Source organism: Malaclemys terrapin, chromosome 5 (assembly GCF_027887155.1).
Source record: "Malaclemys terrapin pileata isolate rMalTer1 chromosome 5, rMalTer1.hap1, whole genome shotgun sequence".
Taxonomy (NCBI): Eukaryota; Metazoa; Chordata; order Testudines; family Emydidae; genus Malaclemys; species Malaclemys terrapin.
Window position 1 is genome coordinate 89,003,626 of NC_071509.1, and position 18,207 is coordinate 89,021,832.

Genomic DNA, 18,207 nt, shown 5'->3' on the forward strand with positions numbered 1-18,207 from the left:
ACACCCTGGCTTGCCACACAGTAACTTGTTGGGTAGACAAGCCTTTCGTGCAAATGAGGATCAGGACCTTTATGTTTGTTTTTGCTTTTTATGGTCGTTGTTGTTTTTTTTAACTTACAGGTGACAAAAATCCAAAATAAATACTCTTCAGAAAAATAAGGCACAGATTGTCTTGATTTTGTGAACATATTCCACAAGTAAATGATAAAACCTTAATAAATGGCAATGAGTGGCCATGTACTTTTTGCTTCCCAAACAGCTGGAATTGATTACGTGGGCGTCAGCCGGAATCTGGATTTTGCTCCTGGAGTCAAGATGCAGGTGTTCCGAGTGACTATCCTCGATGACCTGGGGCAGCCTGTTCTGGAGGGTCCAGAGAAGTTTGAGCTGGTTCTCCGTATGCCCATGAACGCAGTGCTTGGGGTGCCTAGCAAAACTACCATCTTCATCAATGACAGCATTACTGACTGTAAGTGTAAAGCAAGAAGGTTTTTTTTTTTAATTTTTAGTACTTAAAGTGCACACACAAGATCCAGGAAATCTTCTGGCAATAGTGTTAACTGTTACATGTATAATTATGTACTGCAGTTCATTATAGTGAAATTCTGCCTTAGCTGACATGATGGAAAATGGACGCTATGCACAAGCTGGAGTAAGTCTGTCGTCCATACTCCAGCCTGTTCATTGGGTCACTATGTGTTTGAAGATGGTGTTTTTGGACAAGTATAAATGGCTCACGTTGCCCTTCTAGAGTTACATGTAAGATCATTCACCAGGGCCTGCTGCACTAGGGTGAATTTTCTCATTAAATGAATGTTCATGTCAATGGTACTGAGGCCTTCAGTACGAAACTGTAAAAGTGGTGAGTTATCCAGCTACAGTGTTAGTATAAGAGTTTGGACCGCAAAATTCAAAGGAGGTTTCGCACGTGATTGTACAAATCTTGATGCTCAAAGGCAGCTCTATCAAACGACATGTAGTGCCTCTTTTGTTGAGGAGTAAGACTACCTCACTGACTTACATTGCTTACAATGAGATAACAAACGGAAAATTTATACATTAGTTAATAATCAGCACAATGCCTTTCAGAGCACTTGGCTATTTGATAAGTAGCCAGGTATAATCCCCTGGGGTCTCAAGTTTCTGCAGATTAACACCATTGTAATAAATAAATGAAGTTGCATAGTTCTAGGCCAGTTTGGTCTCTAAACATACTCTTCAAAGTTTAGTTCCAATCGCATGCTGTGTGAAATTTGCAACCACCAGGCCCAACCCTGTACCTTTTTGAAGCTTTGACACTGACTTCAGAAGGAGCAGGATTGTGCCGCTCAATCTCTTTTACATCAATTCCATGCTAAATCTCGGACTGGAAAAGACTCCTTATACTTACCAAAAATAATCCCATCATTCAGAAAGAGATTAGATCAAAATACACCAAATTCTCAGCTGCTGGGTCGGTTTGGGGTGGTTGTTTTTTTGGAAGAAAGGCAGTGAGGTCAGTAGAGTCTAAGGGCTTGTCTAGAAGATGTGTTACTTCATGCCAGAGGACTGTACATTCTAGTGTGTCATGCACTGACTGACCCATGTGGAGCTTGCTAGTGTGTACTAGAAATTCCCTAGTCAAATGAGCATCAATATAGTAGTGTTTGAAATAGACTATATTAATGTGCACCAGGGAACTTCTAGTGCACTCCAGCAAGGTCCATATGGGCCAGTTAGTGCACTGCATGCTAATGTGGACTAATGTTTACACAGCTTTGGTGCAGACTAGTATGCTGTGTAGACAGCAGGATAAGATGAGCAGGATAAGGATAAACTGAGTCAGTGGCTCAGTCGATATAGATTGAAAGTGTTTTAATTCTTCTGGAGTTAAAATCTGTATTATTTTAAAAGCACTTGTTGAGCTGAACCCCTTTTGATTGCTGTAGACAGCCATGAGGAGAAATGGGTCCATGTCCTATATTTCTCTTCCAGAATGTAACCAGCATCCTCTGTCCATATGCCATGGGCATTCTTATCATGAGGACTTGACAATTAAATGTGTAAAATCTTCTGTTTTCAGTACCCAAAGTCCAGTTCAAGAAACCATGGTACACAGTGAATGAAAAAGATGGACAGTTAGTGGCTGTCATTTGTCGTAGTGGTGATATTAACCATAAATCTACCGTCCGTTGCTACACTCGCCAAGGTTCTGCTCAAGTCATGATGGACTATGAGGAGCGACCAAACACAGATGACTCTGTAGTGGTGTTTCTCCCAGGTAAAATCTCTCCCGTGAGAACTGGAGATCCTCAGAAGGAATAGTTACTCTCAGTGCTTTTGAGGAAAAGACTCATCTGCTGATGAATAAAAGCTGAGCGCCTAGAACATTTTGGGCAGAATCTCAATATAAATAATGCCAACTGGCTATTAAGTCACATGCTGCAGCAGCACAGGCTTTCAGCAAAGAGCTCTGTACCCACAGTTTCAGTCTTCAGTATTTTCAAATATTTTATATCCAAAAATGGGGAAGGAAGAGAAATCGAACTACCTAAGTGAGTTGCCCCTGCTATCCTTCTGAAACAGAGTACGTATCCCGAAAACATGAGAGTAAGAGAGATCTGATGCTTTCAATGGGAGCACAGCAGTGATTATTGGCAAGCAGCTTTCTTCAGGGCTGCACCCAAACACCACAGGACCGGTCCATGAGGATCCCGGATTCATCCTTTTTTTTTTTTTTTTTTTTAAGACACTTAATTTTCCAATAAAATGAGTTTTACCCTGGTCAATGATCTCCTTCACTGCTAGTGACTATGGCTTTCTGTCCTAGTTCTCAGTGGAAAGACTACGTCTGACATCTTTTTGTCTCTCAAAGTACATTTTAACACTGATGACAGGTGTTTAATGGGAATTAACAGCCCTGGAGACAGAATTTTCTATTGACCAAAGAGCGTTTTTTATGCCACCCCACAAATATACCTCAATCCTAACCATCCTTCCAAGGGTAAGAAGGAGGCTCAGTCTATGTGATCACTCAACCCTTGGTCTCTCAACTGAGTGCCTCTGAGTTCACCCATTAGTGCCAGTTGTGATACTGGAAGGTATGAAAACCATACTGAAAATATGCTGAGTGATATCAAATAGAACTAGCAGAAAGGTCTGAGTTACCCTATCCTAGAACTACATTGTTTGCTTCCACTCTCTTGAGATTAGTTGTTTTTGTTTTTTTTTAAATTAGTTAGGTGCATTTGGTTTTTATACTGGGTCTTTTGTGCTGCACTTAGGTTGTAAGCACATGTGAGGATGATCATAATGCCTGTTTTATCCCCTCTCTGCAGGAGAGATTGAGAAGCCCTGTGTGGTAATACTGGAGGATGATGTAATTTATGAAGAAGAGGAAGAATTCAGACTAGTGCTTGGAACACCAAAAAGTACCTCAACGCTTGGTGCCTCCATTGGGGAGCAAAAAGAGACCCTGATCAAGATTAAGGATGAAGAAGACAGTGAGTTTTTAAGCATCTTTGTGTTTATTGTTAAATATACAAATTCAAAGAAGTACCACAGCAGTAGCTGCAAGCTGGAATATAGGACTTGCTATTCTGGATCAGACTATTGGTCCATCTCGTCCAGTATCCCATCGCCAACGGAGGCCTGTACCAGATGCTTCAAAGGAAGGGACAAGAAACCCTCTAGTTGACATTTATTGAATAACCCACCCCTAGGGGAAGTTTCCTGCTAATCCCAATAGTTTAGGCTTACACATGAAGCAAGAAGTTTAATCCCTTCAAAGCATCTTGTTGTTTGTTATGTATTTACTGTTATAACTCTGAATACTCTCGCTACCCTTATAAACAACTAACCCATTTTTGTTTCCTGCTACATTTCTGATATCGACGTTGTAGCAATGAGTTCCACAGGCAAATTGTATGAAGTATTTCCTGCTTATTGGTTTTGAATTTAACACCTTTCAATTTCACTGAATTTCCCTCTGTTCTTGTGTAATGATACATGGTGAATAGCAATTCTTCTTTGAGTGCTGGTCCCTCCCTATGGGTAGGTCTACACTTACCTCCGGGTCCGGCGGTAAGCAATCGATCTTCTGGGATCGATTTATCGTGTCTTTTCTAGACGCGATAAATCGATCCCGGAAGTGCTCGCCGTCAACGCCGGTACTCCAGCTCGGCGAGAGGAATACGCGGCATCGATGAGGGAGCCTGCCTGCCGCGTCTGGACCCGCGGTAAGTTTGAACTAAGGTACTTCGAATTCAGCTACGTTATTAACGTAGCTGAATTTGCGTACCTTAGTTCGAAGTGGGGGGTTAGTGTGGACCAGGCCTATGTGTATTCTACTGTAGATATGCATGTGCTCCATGCTCCCAGAGCCAGAGAATTTTGAAAGCAGTGTCTGTTGGTCCACACATGTGCCCTGGATCACTTTGTACATCCAACTAAGGAGATCAAGGGCAGTGTGAATTGACCACCTTTCTCGTTTCTTTTCACCACCGCATGGTCTGGGTTGGAACCTCCAGAGTCCAAAGCTTCAGCTTTATTTTTTTTATCTGTGAACATATATTTAAATATCTGAAAATAGTTTTTAGAAGTTGGAGAGTTTTAAAGTTTTATCTGATAGATTTTAGTGTTAGCCTCCCTGACCTGGGGAGCACCCCCCAACTTGTACCCTGTTTGGGTACTGGACTATGCTCAGTTCTCCGACCTTCAAAATTTGTGCTTCCTGCCTGCGATCCTTCTCAATCAGTGATGACAACCAACACTGCCTGTGCTGCTTCAGGGAAGCCCACGTTATGACAAGCTGCAGTACCTGCTGTTCATTCCTCAGTCGTACCTGGGAAGCACTCGGAGCTGTAGGAAGCACCTAATGGACAGGGCCATGAGGCCGCAGTTGGACCCAGGCCGAGGGACCCCCACTGTGCGTCAGCCTGACTCAGCAAGGAGTGCATCTCCTACCACAAGGTCCAACTCAGAAGCGAGGGACCACAGGGTCTTGTCGGGAAAGCAGGGAGCATTCTCATAAACATGAGAGCAAATCCTCCTTGAAATCCACTTCAAATAAGTCAGATACAGCCCTTCCTAAGATGAGCAAGTCTCTAAGCTCAGCCCAAGAGAGCTTAGGATGGACTAAGTCTCAGAGGCATGACAAGAAAGCCCACAAGTCTAGGGCTCCATCAACACTGGATCACAACTCGGCAGCACTGATGCCTCTGGGATCTGCCAGCCCCAATGAAGACTGATCACCAAGAGCATTGGTTACCCATGGTACCATCTTTGTCTTCTATGGCTGTGGCACATTTTATCTCTACAGCAACTTGGACAGACCTAAGAGCCAAGACCCATATTCTTCCTGAGGAGATCTTCACTGTCCCAGACCCGGTGTCTGCTATTCCATTGGATCCCTCCCTTTTGAGAGAAGTTCTGACTCCACCAGGAGAGTTGACCTTTGGGAGGGGTAGGTCTACCACTCCATCTTTTGGCTACAGTTTCCCTCTGGTGGCACCATTTGTACCGCTGTTGGATCTGGAATTGGCTTTCTCCTCATCAGAAGATTCTGAGCTGTCCTATGAATCATTACTACCTCCTCCAAAGACACACCTTCCTGGGCAGAAGGCCTGCTCTAGCTTGGGACCAATCTCCACCTCATCATCTGCCTCAAAACTATTGCTACACTGTGCCATGGAGACCTCCACAACCCCACTTTGATCCATCCTATTGGCCATACTGGGGCCTGGGGGACCAGTACTGTCCCTCAGAGTTGGTCCAGTCTGCTAGGGGAGTCACCCCTTCCTTTCTCTTGGAGAAGGCAACTGGACCTGTCCCCTGATCCAACTGAGGAGGAGTATGCACCAGATCCAGAGGTTCCACCAGAACAAACCAGATGAAGCAGTGACTCCAATGTCTCCATCCCCCCCATGATGTTGAATTTTGCATTCGAACAATAAATGTACCCCTTGGGGAAAAAATGAAATACTGACACTGGTGGGAGCTTTGTTGATGCACTGACTGGTGAGTTGGCATGCCAGTTTATATGAGAATAGGGAAGCTGAGACAGCAGCAGGGTCTGACACTGGGTTTGAGAAGATCCTGTATGACCTGTAGTTGCTTTTGGGGGGAGGAGGATAACCTCGTTTCATCTCTGAATCGATAGAATATAGTGGCAGACAGGAGCTGTCTGGTTATATTGTGAACGTCTAACAAAGTAAAAAACACAGACCAATACAATCACTATCTTCTTCCAGTTCTCTAACAATACAAGTCTACATTTCAACACGCTGGTCTGTCTAACATAGCTTTGTTGACTATTTATAAGGAATGGCCCCAATTACAATTTACATACTTTTCTAATATGTCTTTAAAGGTTGAATTTAGGTCATTTAACCTGCAAGTTGCTTAACCCTTTCGGTCTCAGAGTTGCACGCTTTTCAGGGCCAGCTCCAGGCACCAGCCGACCAGGGCTTCTGGTGGCGCTTGGAGGCAGGGCAGGGCTTCGGGCAGCGTGGTGCTTGGAGGGGGGGCAGGGCTTCGGGTGGCGTGGTGCTCGGAGGGGGGGCAGGGCTTCGGGCGGCGTGGCGCTCGGGAGGGCGGGGTCTTGGGGGGGCGGGGGCTGGCACGGTGCAGCGCTCGCGGGGGGGGGGGGAGGGAGATATGGCAGGGCGGCACTCTTCTTTTTTGCCTGGGGCGGCAAAAAAGTTAGAGCCGGCCCTGACACTTTTACACAGTCCTATATATGTACACTCTTGGATAAGAAAGTACAGTGGCCTTATCACAGCCTACTGCATATATTCAAGTTGGATAAACTGTTTTTTTTACAAATAACCATTTATTTTTCTTTGTGTTTCTTGAATGAAAACCACAATACTATGTCCTTGCCCTCAAAGGAAATGTGCACAACAAAAGACAAACCTGGGAGCTTAAATTCCTAACTCTGCTAGACACCAAAAATAATGGAGTTAATAAGGATACTGGTTTTATGTCTCTCTGCAACCATTTATAACCCACTAACCACCCTCCCTTGTTCCTATGGCTACAGGTGTTAATGGCCCTCTTCATTTTGAATGGTACCTTATAATGTATGGTTTCAGAGTAACAGCCGTGTTAGTCTGTATCCGCAAAAAGAAGAACAGGAGTACTTGTGGCACCTTAGAGACTAACAAATTTATTAGAGCATAAGCTTTCGTGGACTACAGCCCACTTCTTCGGATGCATATAGAATGGAACATATATTGAGGAGATATATATACACACATACAGAGAGCATAAACAGGTGGGAGTTGTCTTACCAACTCTGAGAGGCCAATTAATTAAGAGAAAAAAAACTTTTGAAGTGATAATCAAGCTAGCCCAGTACAGACAGTTTGATAATAAGTGTGAGAATACTTACAAGGGGAGATAGAGTCAATGTTTGTAATGGCTCAGCCATTCCCAGTCCTTATTCAAACCGGAGTTGATTGTGTCTAGTTTGCATATCAATTCTAGCTCAGCAGTCTCTCTTTGGAGTCTGTTTTTGAAGTTTTTCTGTTGTAATATAGCCACCCGCAGGTCTGTCACTGAATGACCAGACAGGTTAAAGTGTTCTCCCACTGGTTTTTGAGTATTTTGATTCCTGATGTCAGATTTGTGTCCATTAATTCTGTCCAAGATCCATAAACCTGGATATCCTGGACGCCCCATCATCTCAGGCATTGGCACCCTAACATCAGGCTTGTCTGGTTATGTAGACTCTGTCCTCAGACCCTACGCTACCAGCACTCCCAGCTATCTTCGAGACACCACTGACTTCCTGAGGAAACTACAATCCATCGGTGATCTTCCAGAAAACACCATCCTGGCCACTATGGACGTAGAAGCCCTCTACACCAAAATTCCACACAAAGATGGACTACAAGCTATCAGGAACAGTATCCCTGATAATGTCACAGCTAACCTGGTGGCTGAACTTTGTGATTTTGTCCTCACCCACAACTATTTCACATTTGGGGACAATATATACCTTCAAGTCAGCGGCACTGCTATGGGTACCCGCATGGCCCCACAATATGCCAACATTTTTATGGCTGACTTAGAACAACGCTTCCTTAGCTCTCGTCCCCTAACGCCCCTACTCTACTTGCGCTACATTGATGACATCTTCATCATCTGGACCCATGGAAAAGAAGCCCTTGAGGAATTTCACCATGATTTCAATAATTTCCATCCCACCATCAACCTCAGCCTAGATCAATCCACACAAGCGGTCCATTTCCTGGACACTACTGTGCTAATAAGCGATGGTCACATCAATACCACCCTATACCGGAAACCTACTGACCGCTACACTTACCTACATGCCTCCAGCTTCCATCCAGGACACACCACACGATCCATTGTCTACAGCCAAGCTCTAAGATATAACCGCATTTGCTCCAATCCCTCGGATAGAGACAAGCACCTACAAGATCTCTATCAAGCATTCTTAAAACTACAATACCCACCTGCTGAAGTGAAAAAACAGATTGACAGAGCCAGATGAGTACCCAGAAGTCACCTCCTACAAGACAGGCCCAACAAAGAAAATAACAGAACACCACTAGCTGTCACCTTCAGCCCCCAACTAAAACCTCTCCAGCGCATCATCAGAGATCTACAACCTATCCTGAAAGATGATCCTTTACTCTCACAGATCTTGGGAGACAGACCGGTCCTCGCTTACAGACAACCCCCCAACCTAAAGCAAATACTCACCAGCAACCACACATCACTGAACAAAACCACTAACCCAGGAACCTATCCTTGTAACAAACCCCGATGCCAACTCTGTCCACATATCTATTCAAGTGACATCATCATAGGACCTAATCACATCAGCCATACCATCAGGGGCTCGTTCACCTGCACATCTACCAATGTGATATATGCCATCATGTGCCAGCAATGCCCCTCTGCCATGTACATTGGCCAAACCGGACAGTCTCTACGCAAAAGAATTAATGGACACAAATCTGACATCAGGAATCAAAATACTCAAAAACCAGTGGGAGAACACTTTAACCTGTCTGGTCATTCAGTGACAGACCTGCGGGTGGCTATATTACAACAGAAAAACTTCAAAAACAGACTCCAAAGAGAGACTGCTGAGCTAGAATTGATATGCAAACTAGACACAATCAACTCCGGTTTGAATAAGGACTGGGAATGGCTGAGCCATTACAAACATTGACTCTATCTCCCCTTGTAAGTATTCTCACACTTATTATCAAACTGTCTGTACTGGGCTAGCTTGATTATCACTTCAAAAGTTTTTTTTCTCTTAATTAATTGGCCTCTCAGAGTTGGTAAGACAACTCCCACCTGTTTATGCTCTCTGTATGTGTGTATATATATCTCCTCAATATATGTTCCATTCTATATGCATCCGAAGAAGTGGGCTGTAGTCCACGAAAGCTTATGCTCTAATAAATTTGTTAGTCTCTAAGGTGCCACAAGTACTCCTGTTCTTCTTATAATGTGTGTTAATGCTCATGCTTACAATCCTTCCACCTACCATTTAGCTGTGACCTCTGAGTACCTGTCACAGAGCTGAAGAAGAGCTCTGTGTAAGCTCAAAAGGTTGTCTCTGGGCAGGTCTACACTACTGCAGGGATCAATGCTCTGAGCTCGATCCACCGGCAGTCGATTTAGCAGGTCTAGTGAAGACCTGCCAAATTGACAGCAGATTGCTCTCCGGTTGACCCCGTCTTCTACCCCCGACGAGAAGAGTAAGTTAAGTCGACGGGAGAGTTTCTCCCATTGACCCCCCCGTGGAGTAGACCCTATGGTAATTCGACTTAAGGTACGTTGACTCCAGCTACGTAGCATAGGTCGACTTACCGCAGTAGTGTAGACATAACCTAAGTCTCTTTCATCAACAGAAGTTGGTCCAATAAAAGCTATTACCTCACCCACTTTGTCTCAACCACAGTACTAGTCATTCTCTTTTTAAGAAAAGATTCAAAACAGCCAGCCCGTTTGTTTGACTTTCCGGGTTAATTTGGCCCATTTTTCTCGTGTAAGCTGTCTATTGGCAGTCCATTAATGACTTTTGCACTTGATCCAAATGGGAAAGAGTGACTTTTTTTCCAATTCCCTTACAGAACCAGTGATTAAGTTCTCCAAAATCAAACACAGCATTCAGGAGCCTCGGGAGCCTGGAGAGATTGCAGTTGTAAAAATCCCCATTTTACGTCTGGGTGACAGCTCAAAAGTATCTGTTGTGCGAATCCACACAAAAGATGGCTCTGCCACCTCTGGGGAAGACTATAATCCAATGTCTGATGGTAAGGATTGTCATGGAATTATTGAATTGCCACTTCAGGAAGTTATCGTGCAAATGAATGAAGTATAGCAAGCAGCAACATTATTGGCTTTACATATAATTCCCTAATTCTTTTTAAAAAATGACTCTAGCAATTCATGTGTCTCGTATCAGATAAAAGTAGACTCAAGTGTACTTAGGCTCAGTCATTCAACAGGACCACTTCAACTGTTTAATGAGCTCATATATTTTATAGCCTACTCTGAATGTTTGGAACCAACGGAAAAGCTGAAGTGTTCCATTCCAACATAATGTGTCATTTGAACATCCACGATAGAGAAAACGGTGATTCTGCTATTGATTAGGAAAAGAGGTTAATTTGTTTGTCTCTAAACCAGACGTTGAATTCAAAGAAGGAGAAGCTGAACATATTGTTGAAGTCGAGGTCTTATACGATGGAGTGAGAGAAATGAGAGAAGCATTTACAGTCCACTTGAAACCAGATGAAAATATGGTTGCTGAAACACTGGTAACGATGTTTGCTTGTTTTTAATTTCGCTATGTCTGTTTGGTTTGGTTTGTATGCTTGTTTTTTAAACCCAGTCAATGTTTTAAATATCCCTTTATTCATTAATAACAGGTGCTTTTTTGAGTTAGATTGCAAGTTTTTCAAAATAAATTTCCCCGTGATGATATGTAGTAATTGTAGAGATATTTTGTGAAATATATCCCTCCCGATTTTCAAAGGCCTCCCCCTTCCTGCATTCTTTCCTCTCAGGCTACATCTACACTTAGGGCAGTGTGTAGAGTACAGACACTGCATGCCCAGCTAACATGGGTATAAAGAGCAGTATAGAAGGTGAGGCATGGCTTATGTGAGTATAGTGCCCTACACACCTGAACCCCCAACGTATATGCCCTATACAGCTCTCTACGTATCCAAGCAGTGCCTCCCATATGTAACTGCTATTTTTAGCAATGTCCATCTGCCTTTCCCTGCCATAGTGAAGGGGTCTGGGAGTGGGAAAAGACTCCAGCAACAAAGAGCTGCTGGAGCCTTTCCCTGCTGCCTCCCCCAACAGAGCCTTTCACTGCTGCATGTATCTACACATGTAGTTCCTGTGCTCTACATGCTGCCTTAAGTGTAGCTATAGCCTCAGATTTTCAGTGTGCCTATTTAGTTGCTTAAATAGCCAACACATGCATGACGGTCCAGTGTTCGTGCTTACACGTGGTCAGCTAGGTCCCTAACTAGCTGTGCAGATGCACATGAATTAGATACAAATGCATGTATCAAACTTAGAAAATTGGCCCAGGAAACAGTGAATTCCATGGCCCCGGAAATCCCTTCAGCCATCAGACTCCTTGTAAAGGACAAACTGCATGGTGTGGAGAGCTCTGGATGCAACAGACACAGTGCAGTTCTGCAGTGCTGATAGGGAGTTTTGGGGGGTCCTGAGCAGTGTTCCATATTGCTCGGCACTGCAGAGTAGGGCTCCATAAAGACTCCTTCTGAATCTCCATGGGCAGAGATTTGGGGACGGGGTTGAGGTGGGTCTGGGACAAACAGGGTAATGATCTGGAGCCACCGGCCATTCCTTTCTACTCCATGGAAGTGCAGAAGGGAAGCACTGTGAGTGTGGGGGCTATTGCAACCCAAAGGGTCCTGGTTCCTTGGACTGTATTCTAGAGACTGGATTTGTCTTCAGCTCTTTTTACAGCGTCTTGTTTTGTAACTATATTGTGATACTTCCTGGGGCTACCTGGGGTTATGAGGCATCTCACCACCACGTGCCCTTAGTGCGATTAAGTCTTGACTGTGCCTGCTGTGGATCAGCTCCCTGACACCACCAGCCTCTGGCAACGCGTACTGCCTTGCAGGCCTCACTCTCTCCGTATGGGTTAGCGACAGGCACACACCAACTCCTGAGTCCTCAGAGCATTCCCTGTTGTGTCCAGCCCCTTGTCCTCTGAATACTCACAGAATTACTAGCTTACTGTTCTCAGTACACCACAGCTTACCTTAGAACACAGCTCTGCTGAACACTCAGCACTTTAGATACATTTATAGTGAAAACAAGACTAAGTTAATTATCAAGGACAGAGATTCGAGAGATAATGAGTAAGAATATTGGAAACAAATGGTTATATAGCAAACAAAATCATAACACGCTTCCTAGAGACTAAGCTTAACTAACAAGCTATCCTTCTGTCTAAATGAACTTATCTCACCCAAAGTTCTCTCCAGCATTTTCAGCATCTCCAGCATGTCTGGTTGAGATCCCTTTTTTTCATTAAGCAAATTTGCTGTCCATTTACTGACTAGTTAAGGATGCCAGGGTGTATCTTTGAACTCCTAAATATATCAGCACAGCCCTTGGAGGTGCATCTCAAACCTGGGTTCCCTCTTCCCACTGTTTCCTCTTCCTGTTTCTTTACTCTGTTTGAAGATTTCACAATCCCTCTCTAGTATTCAGTTCAGACTGGTGAGAGGAGACGTATTGTGAACCATACAATATTTAATTTACATGTAAACAGACAGATACATAAACGTTTCTTGCCTGAAAGAAGACCTTTTTTTTCACTTTGCTGGTGACCAGTCCCTAGACACAGACCTTAAGAACATAATTTTCAATATATAGACATAACTCCTTCCACAACATCTGTACCCTCGTTTTGCAGAGATTATTGATGCCCAGTATGACACAAGCTTTCATTAGAGACCTCGCAGGACACTCTTTTGGGAACTAGAATATAAATACCAGGCCCTGGGGATTCCTGTAACCTTTATGTGCCCTTTGCCAATTGGCATCAAGAGATATCTGGGTAATGTGGATATATAACAGTGTGTGCATGTATCGCAATAGATACTACAATCCTAGGATACATTATACCATTCCTATCCTGATACCAAGGTAAACTCAAAGTAGGCCAAGATTTTAAAAATTGGGAGCCTAAAATTAGGTATTAAATCTGTATTTAGGCACCTAATTAAGCAGCCAGATTTTCAAAAGCGTTCAGCACCCAGAAGCACTATTGAAATCAATTGAAGCATCAGATACTAAACACCTCTGAAAATCAGGCTGAATTCATTTAGGAACCCAAATGTGGATTTAGGAGCCAAACATTAACCACCCATTATAAAAAAAATCTTGCCCCCAGGACCTTATACTTACTTTGACTCATGCGCATGCAGCTGTTGGCATCAATGGCATTTAGAATTAATCTTTACTCTTGCTCCCAATCATTATCTTTCCCTTCACAGGCACAGGGGTGGTGTGATATTGATTAATAGTTAATTGTGCGTGAATGGACCTTCTACAGAGAGACTCAAAGCTTGAGGGGGGGGCGGGGATTAACATCAGACGATCCTTTTATAGGCAGGATCAATGGGCAATAGTTGAAGAAAACTCTGTGGGGGAAAAAAAACCCAAATGAATTTCAGAGGCAGAAGTCCAGCTGCATCACTACTTTTTCCCCGTTTTCAGTTGCAGTAGTAACCTTTTCATTCTCACAATTCAGATGAACAAAGCCATTGTGTACATCGAAGAAATGGACAGCATTGCAGATGTGACTTTCCCAGCTGTGCCCCAGGTTGTATCACTCCTGGTGTACGATGACGCTTCTAAAAGCAAAGAGAACCCACATCCTCCTACTGGTTACCCTATTGTGTGTATAACGGTATGAACTGTTCCTGCATGGTTTTATCTAAACGATACTACTTACTAATGGCCTAAAAGGCATTTGGTGCTTTTCAGGCTGCAAAAAGAGAAAAAAGTACTCCTGGATAAGATCTACAAGTAGCAAACAGTTACTATGTGCTGCTGTTAGACCTGAGTGAGCTTGGGAAGCCCTGGCAATCATAGCGATGATTTAAAAAAAACAAAAGCCACCAAGTGTGCACATGCTTATTTAGTATATTCTACAGCAATGGCTCTGATGTTGTAGTAATTTACACGTGTTGTACAGTGTAGTGGTCTGAATGAATGCTATAGTATTTTTTTATAAGGGCAATCCTAGGAAGAACTTGCAGCCCACAGAAAATTAGTTTGTTACCTATACAGTTGGATCAAGCCTCCAGTGAAGTTTCTGCTTTCTTAAGGTCGCCTGCCAACATGGTAACAGCAATGCAGCTATGTTGTTGTACATAAAAATAATAATGATTAGTCCTTGACATAGTGGTTTACGGTTCAAAGTGCTGTACAGACATTAATTTAGTACACCTCTACCCTTATATAACGCGACCCGATATAACACGAATTCGGATATAACGCGGTAAAGCAGTGCTCCAAGGGAGCGGGGCTGAGCACTCCGATGAATCAAAGGAAGTTCGATATAACATGGTTTCACATATAACGCAGTAAGATTTTTTGGCTCCCAAGGACAGCGTTATATTGAGGTAGAGGTGTATTCTGCACAACGCCCTTGGGAAAAGGTGGGTAAGTAAAATCAGGGAAACTAAGATTGGAAGGTCACACAGAACCAGGATTAGAGCTCAAAGCTTAATCATTCAGGCCTCACAACACCACTGTGAGTTAGGTATGTAAAGGTGCATCTACACTTACAGTGGTGTGTAGAGTACAGACACTGCGCACCCAGCTGGCGCAGGTATAGATGGTGAGGCATGGCTTAGGTAAGTAAAGGGCCCTTCATGCCTGAACTCCCACCCTCCACAGCTCCAGACACACCCAAGCAGTGCCTCCAACGTCTACACTGCTATTTTTAGTGAAGTATCCTGTTGCTTCCCCCTGTGGCCAGAACCTTTTCCTGTTGCTTCCATCTTTATGGAGCCTTTCACTGCTGCATGTAGCTACATACCACAGTGACAAGTGTGGACACAGCCTGCCTTTCACTGTGACGTGTAGTCACTCAGACCTGCAGACCACCATAAGTATAGATAAGGCCTAAGTATCAGTCCCCTTATTTTACTGATTAGGAATGAAGATGCAGAGAGATTACGACCAGAGTTTTCAAACCTGGATGCCTAAAGCCAAGCACCCAACTCCATCTTTAGACGCACAAATAAGTGGCCTGATTTTCAGAAATGCTGAACACGTGTAGCTCCCATTACCTTCCAAGGTTGCGCAGCAAAGGGAGATGCGGTTAACAAGTACATGAAAAATTGAAGAGTTTTCCACACTTCCTCTTCTTAAATTTTGAAGTCCCAGACCTTCGCTCCTGTCTCCTCAATTGAGTTATGTGATAGAGCACTCTAACTGTAAAAAGGTGTTAAGTACTGAAACTTTACCAGAAGATTGTGTTAGAACAGCAATTAATTGTTAGCTTTTCCATAGCACACAGGCAACGAGATAAAGTTGTATATTTTGTGTGTCTGTTGACCTGCAGGCATGTAATCCCAAGTATTCAGACTATGACAAGACTGGGGGTCTCTGCGCTGCTGAAAACATCAATGACACTCTGACCCTGTACCGCTGGCTTGTCAGTGCTCCGAGTGGCAGTGACGGTGTCACCAGCCCCATGCGGGAAGTGGACTCCAACACCTTCTTTACCAACACCAAGTCCATCTCCCTGGACTCCATATACTTCCAGGCTGGATCAAGGGTCCAGTGTGCAGCACGGGCTGTCAGTGCCAATGGTGATGTGGGTCTGGAACTGCTGAGCCCTATTTACACAGTGAACAGAGAAGACGGTATGTGGTAACGTGTTGAATGAAAGGCAGGTGCCACACCAAACCTGTAATGTCAGCATTTCGTGTCTACCCATAACTCAGGTGTCACTGATATTGGGGGCGGGGGTGGAATGGAGACAATGATTCATTTATTTGGCATCTCTTTCTAGTGAACCAAACAGCAGGATCCTGAATGTGTCCTCTGCTTTTCACTTTATATGTATGTACAGCAAATACAGATATTTCTATTTTAGACATCAAAACAGCACAGTTACCGACAATGAGTAGAGAGCAGTGAAGCCAGCTCAGAAGAACTGAAGGACCTCTGAACATGGGAACATTTAGATATCTATAGACCAGGGCTGGTTTGAGCATAGGCACTGTAGGCCCATGCCCAGGGCCTCAGCCCCTCAAGAACTATGTGACTGATTAGATCAGAATCTCTGTTTTCAGTTTTTTAAAGCATGTAAGTTTCCCTGCCTGATGCGTGGGAAGAAGAGCTTGAAAACATGGAAGTGTGTGTAACTGATGCAGTGAGGTCTGCCTGAGTCTGCAGAGAGCCAGGAACAATAGCTCTGATGGTGTGAACAGCCCCAGGCATCTCAGTGGGGTGTTATTTCCAAGACCCATTACTTTGAAGGACTCTGTCAGCAATACCCCAGTATAGAGGACTCTGTATTTCCCCACTGCAGGTAGGACTGAGCCTCCATGCGCAATTGGACAGATTTGTATTAGCAGGGCTCACGCTAGCATGCTTATAATAGCAGAGTGGTCATTGCTGCACCGGCAGAGGCTAAGGCTAAACACCTGAGCTCAGACCCACCCGATTCCCCCACCTCCCCTGGGTCCAAGTTCAGGTGGCTAGCCCAAGCCTCCACCAGTGTAGCCACGTCCAGTAGTGGGAGTCTGTCTACTTGGGTTGGGAGGCTCACTTCCAGCTGCAGTGTATACTTACCCTGTGGCAGGAGGAGAAGAGTGGAGCAGGCTTGGACCACTCCACCATATGCCTAGATACCTCCTGGCTGCTGCGGTATAGTGGTATACACCTTTTCCTCTCTGACAATTTAGGGGATTGGAGGCCTTTGCTGCCGCTTCTGCCTCTCTGGGAGGGAGACATCCTGCCACCACCACTCCAAGTGGACATACATGGCTCCACCCCAAATGCCAGGGCTCCAACAGGGACAGGAGGGTAGAGCTGGAGCCACAAGGAGTGCCACATTATGGTGTGCCGGGGCCTCTCATTGTCTTAATCCAGCCCTGTTATAGACATGTAGAACGAGCTCTGACCTTGCTTTTGTTTAGACAGTGTGTCGCAATTTAACAGACTCTTCGTGATCTCTTCTTCCCCCCAGGTCTTTGTCAACCTCGGATCCCAGGAACGGTTGGAGCAGAACCTTTCTCAGCCAAGATTCGCTACACGGGTCCAGATGATCCCGATTACCCCAACCTGGTCAAATTAACAGTTACAACGCCTCATATGGATGGTAAGCATCAAAAGGTCACAGAAGTGATCAGATGCTGCCTTGGACTTTTATCTCCAGCAGCCACAGATAAGTGGCAGTCATAAGCCATGTACCCACCTTATAGCAAACTTTAGCATTGCTTCTGACAGAGGGATTTTTCTTGAAAGAAACAGCACTGTAGGCTCTTGGTTGGAGAGGTGTTCCCCTGTGGTGATACATTAGGTCCTGTCCACACTATGGAACATGCTTTGTTTAAATCTGTTTTTAAACCCTGTTACAGCCTTTGCATCTGAAACGGAAAATATTACAAAAATCTTGTTACACACAGGCTGTGTCTACACAGCAATAAAATACCTGTGGCTGGCCTGTGTCAGCTGACTCTGGCTTGTGCAGCACAGGCTGCAGGACTATAACATTGCAGTGTGGACATTCGGGTTCAGGCTGAACCTTTACACTTCCATTTTATAACCCTGCAGCCCAAGCCCAAGTCCACTGACTTGGGACAGCCACAGGTGTTTTATTGCAGTGTAGACATACCCACAGTGGGCTAGATTCTCCTCTCATTTACACTGGTGTAACTCCACTGACCTCAACAGAATTATTCCTGACTTACAGCAAGATGAGAGGAGAATCAACCCATGTTTAGAAACTGCTGCTGCAGTTTGGGCTATCATGGGTCTAAAAACCAGTGTGTTAGAACTCTGCTAGCAACTGCCTGGTTGGAATGATTGGTGAAAAATGTGGTTGACAGCCATCTTTGAACAGGGAGTTGTTATGTGGGTCTAGTAGAACCATGTGTGTTAAATGTTTTGTAACACAGTTACATGGTTCAAAGTATAGACAAGGCCTTTACC

At 44.3% G+C, this 18,207-nt stretch overlaps 1 protein-coding gene across 1 annotated transcript in view; it reads left to right on the forward strand.

The window, feature by feature from the left end:
- FREM3 (FRAS1 related extracellular matrix 3) overlaps positions 1-18,207 on the forward strand; it is a 101,033-nt gene that overhangs the window by 71,669 nt on the left and 11,157 nt on the right. Inside the window, exons 8-15 of the mRNA XM_054028899.1 lie at positions 260-469; positions 2,063-2,260; positions 3,318-3,482; positions 10,101-10,283; positions 10,660-10,790; positions 13,784-13,942; positions 15,608-15,911; positions 17,243-17,374. Of these exons, the coding sequence (XP_053884874.1) occupies positions 260-469; positions 2,063-2,260; positions 3,318-3,482; positions 10,101-10,283; positions 10,660-10,790; positions 13,784-13,942; positions 15,608-15,911; positions 17,243-17,374 (1,482 nt within the window). The remainder of the gene's footprint in view (positions 1-259; positions 470-2,062; positions 2,261-3,317; positions 3,483-10,100; positions 10,284-10,659; positions 10,791-13,783; positions 13,943-15,607; positions 15,912-17,242; positions 17,375-18,207) is intronic.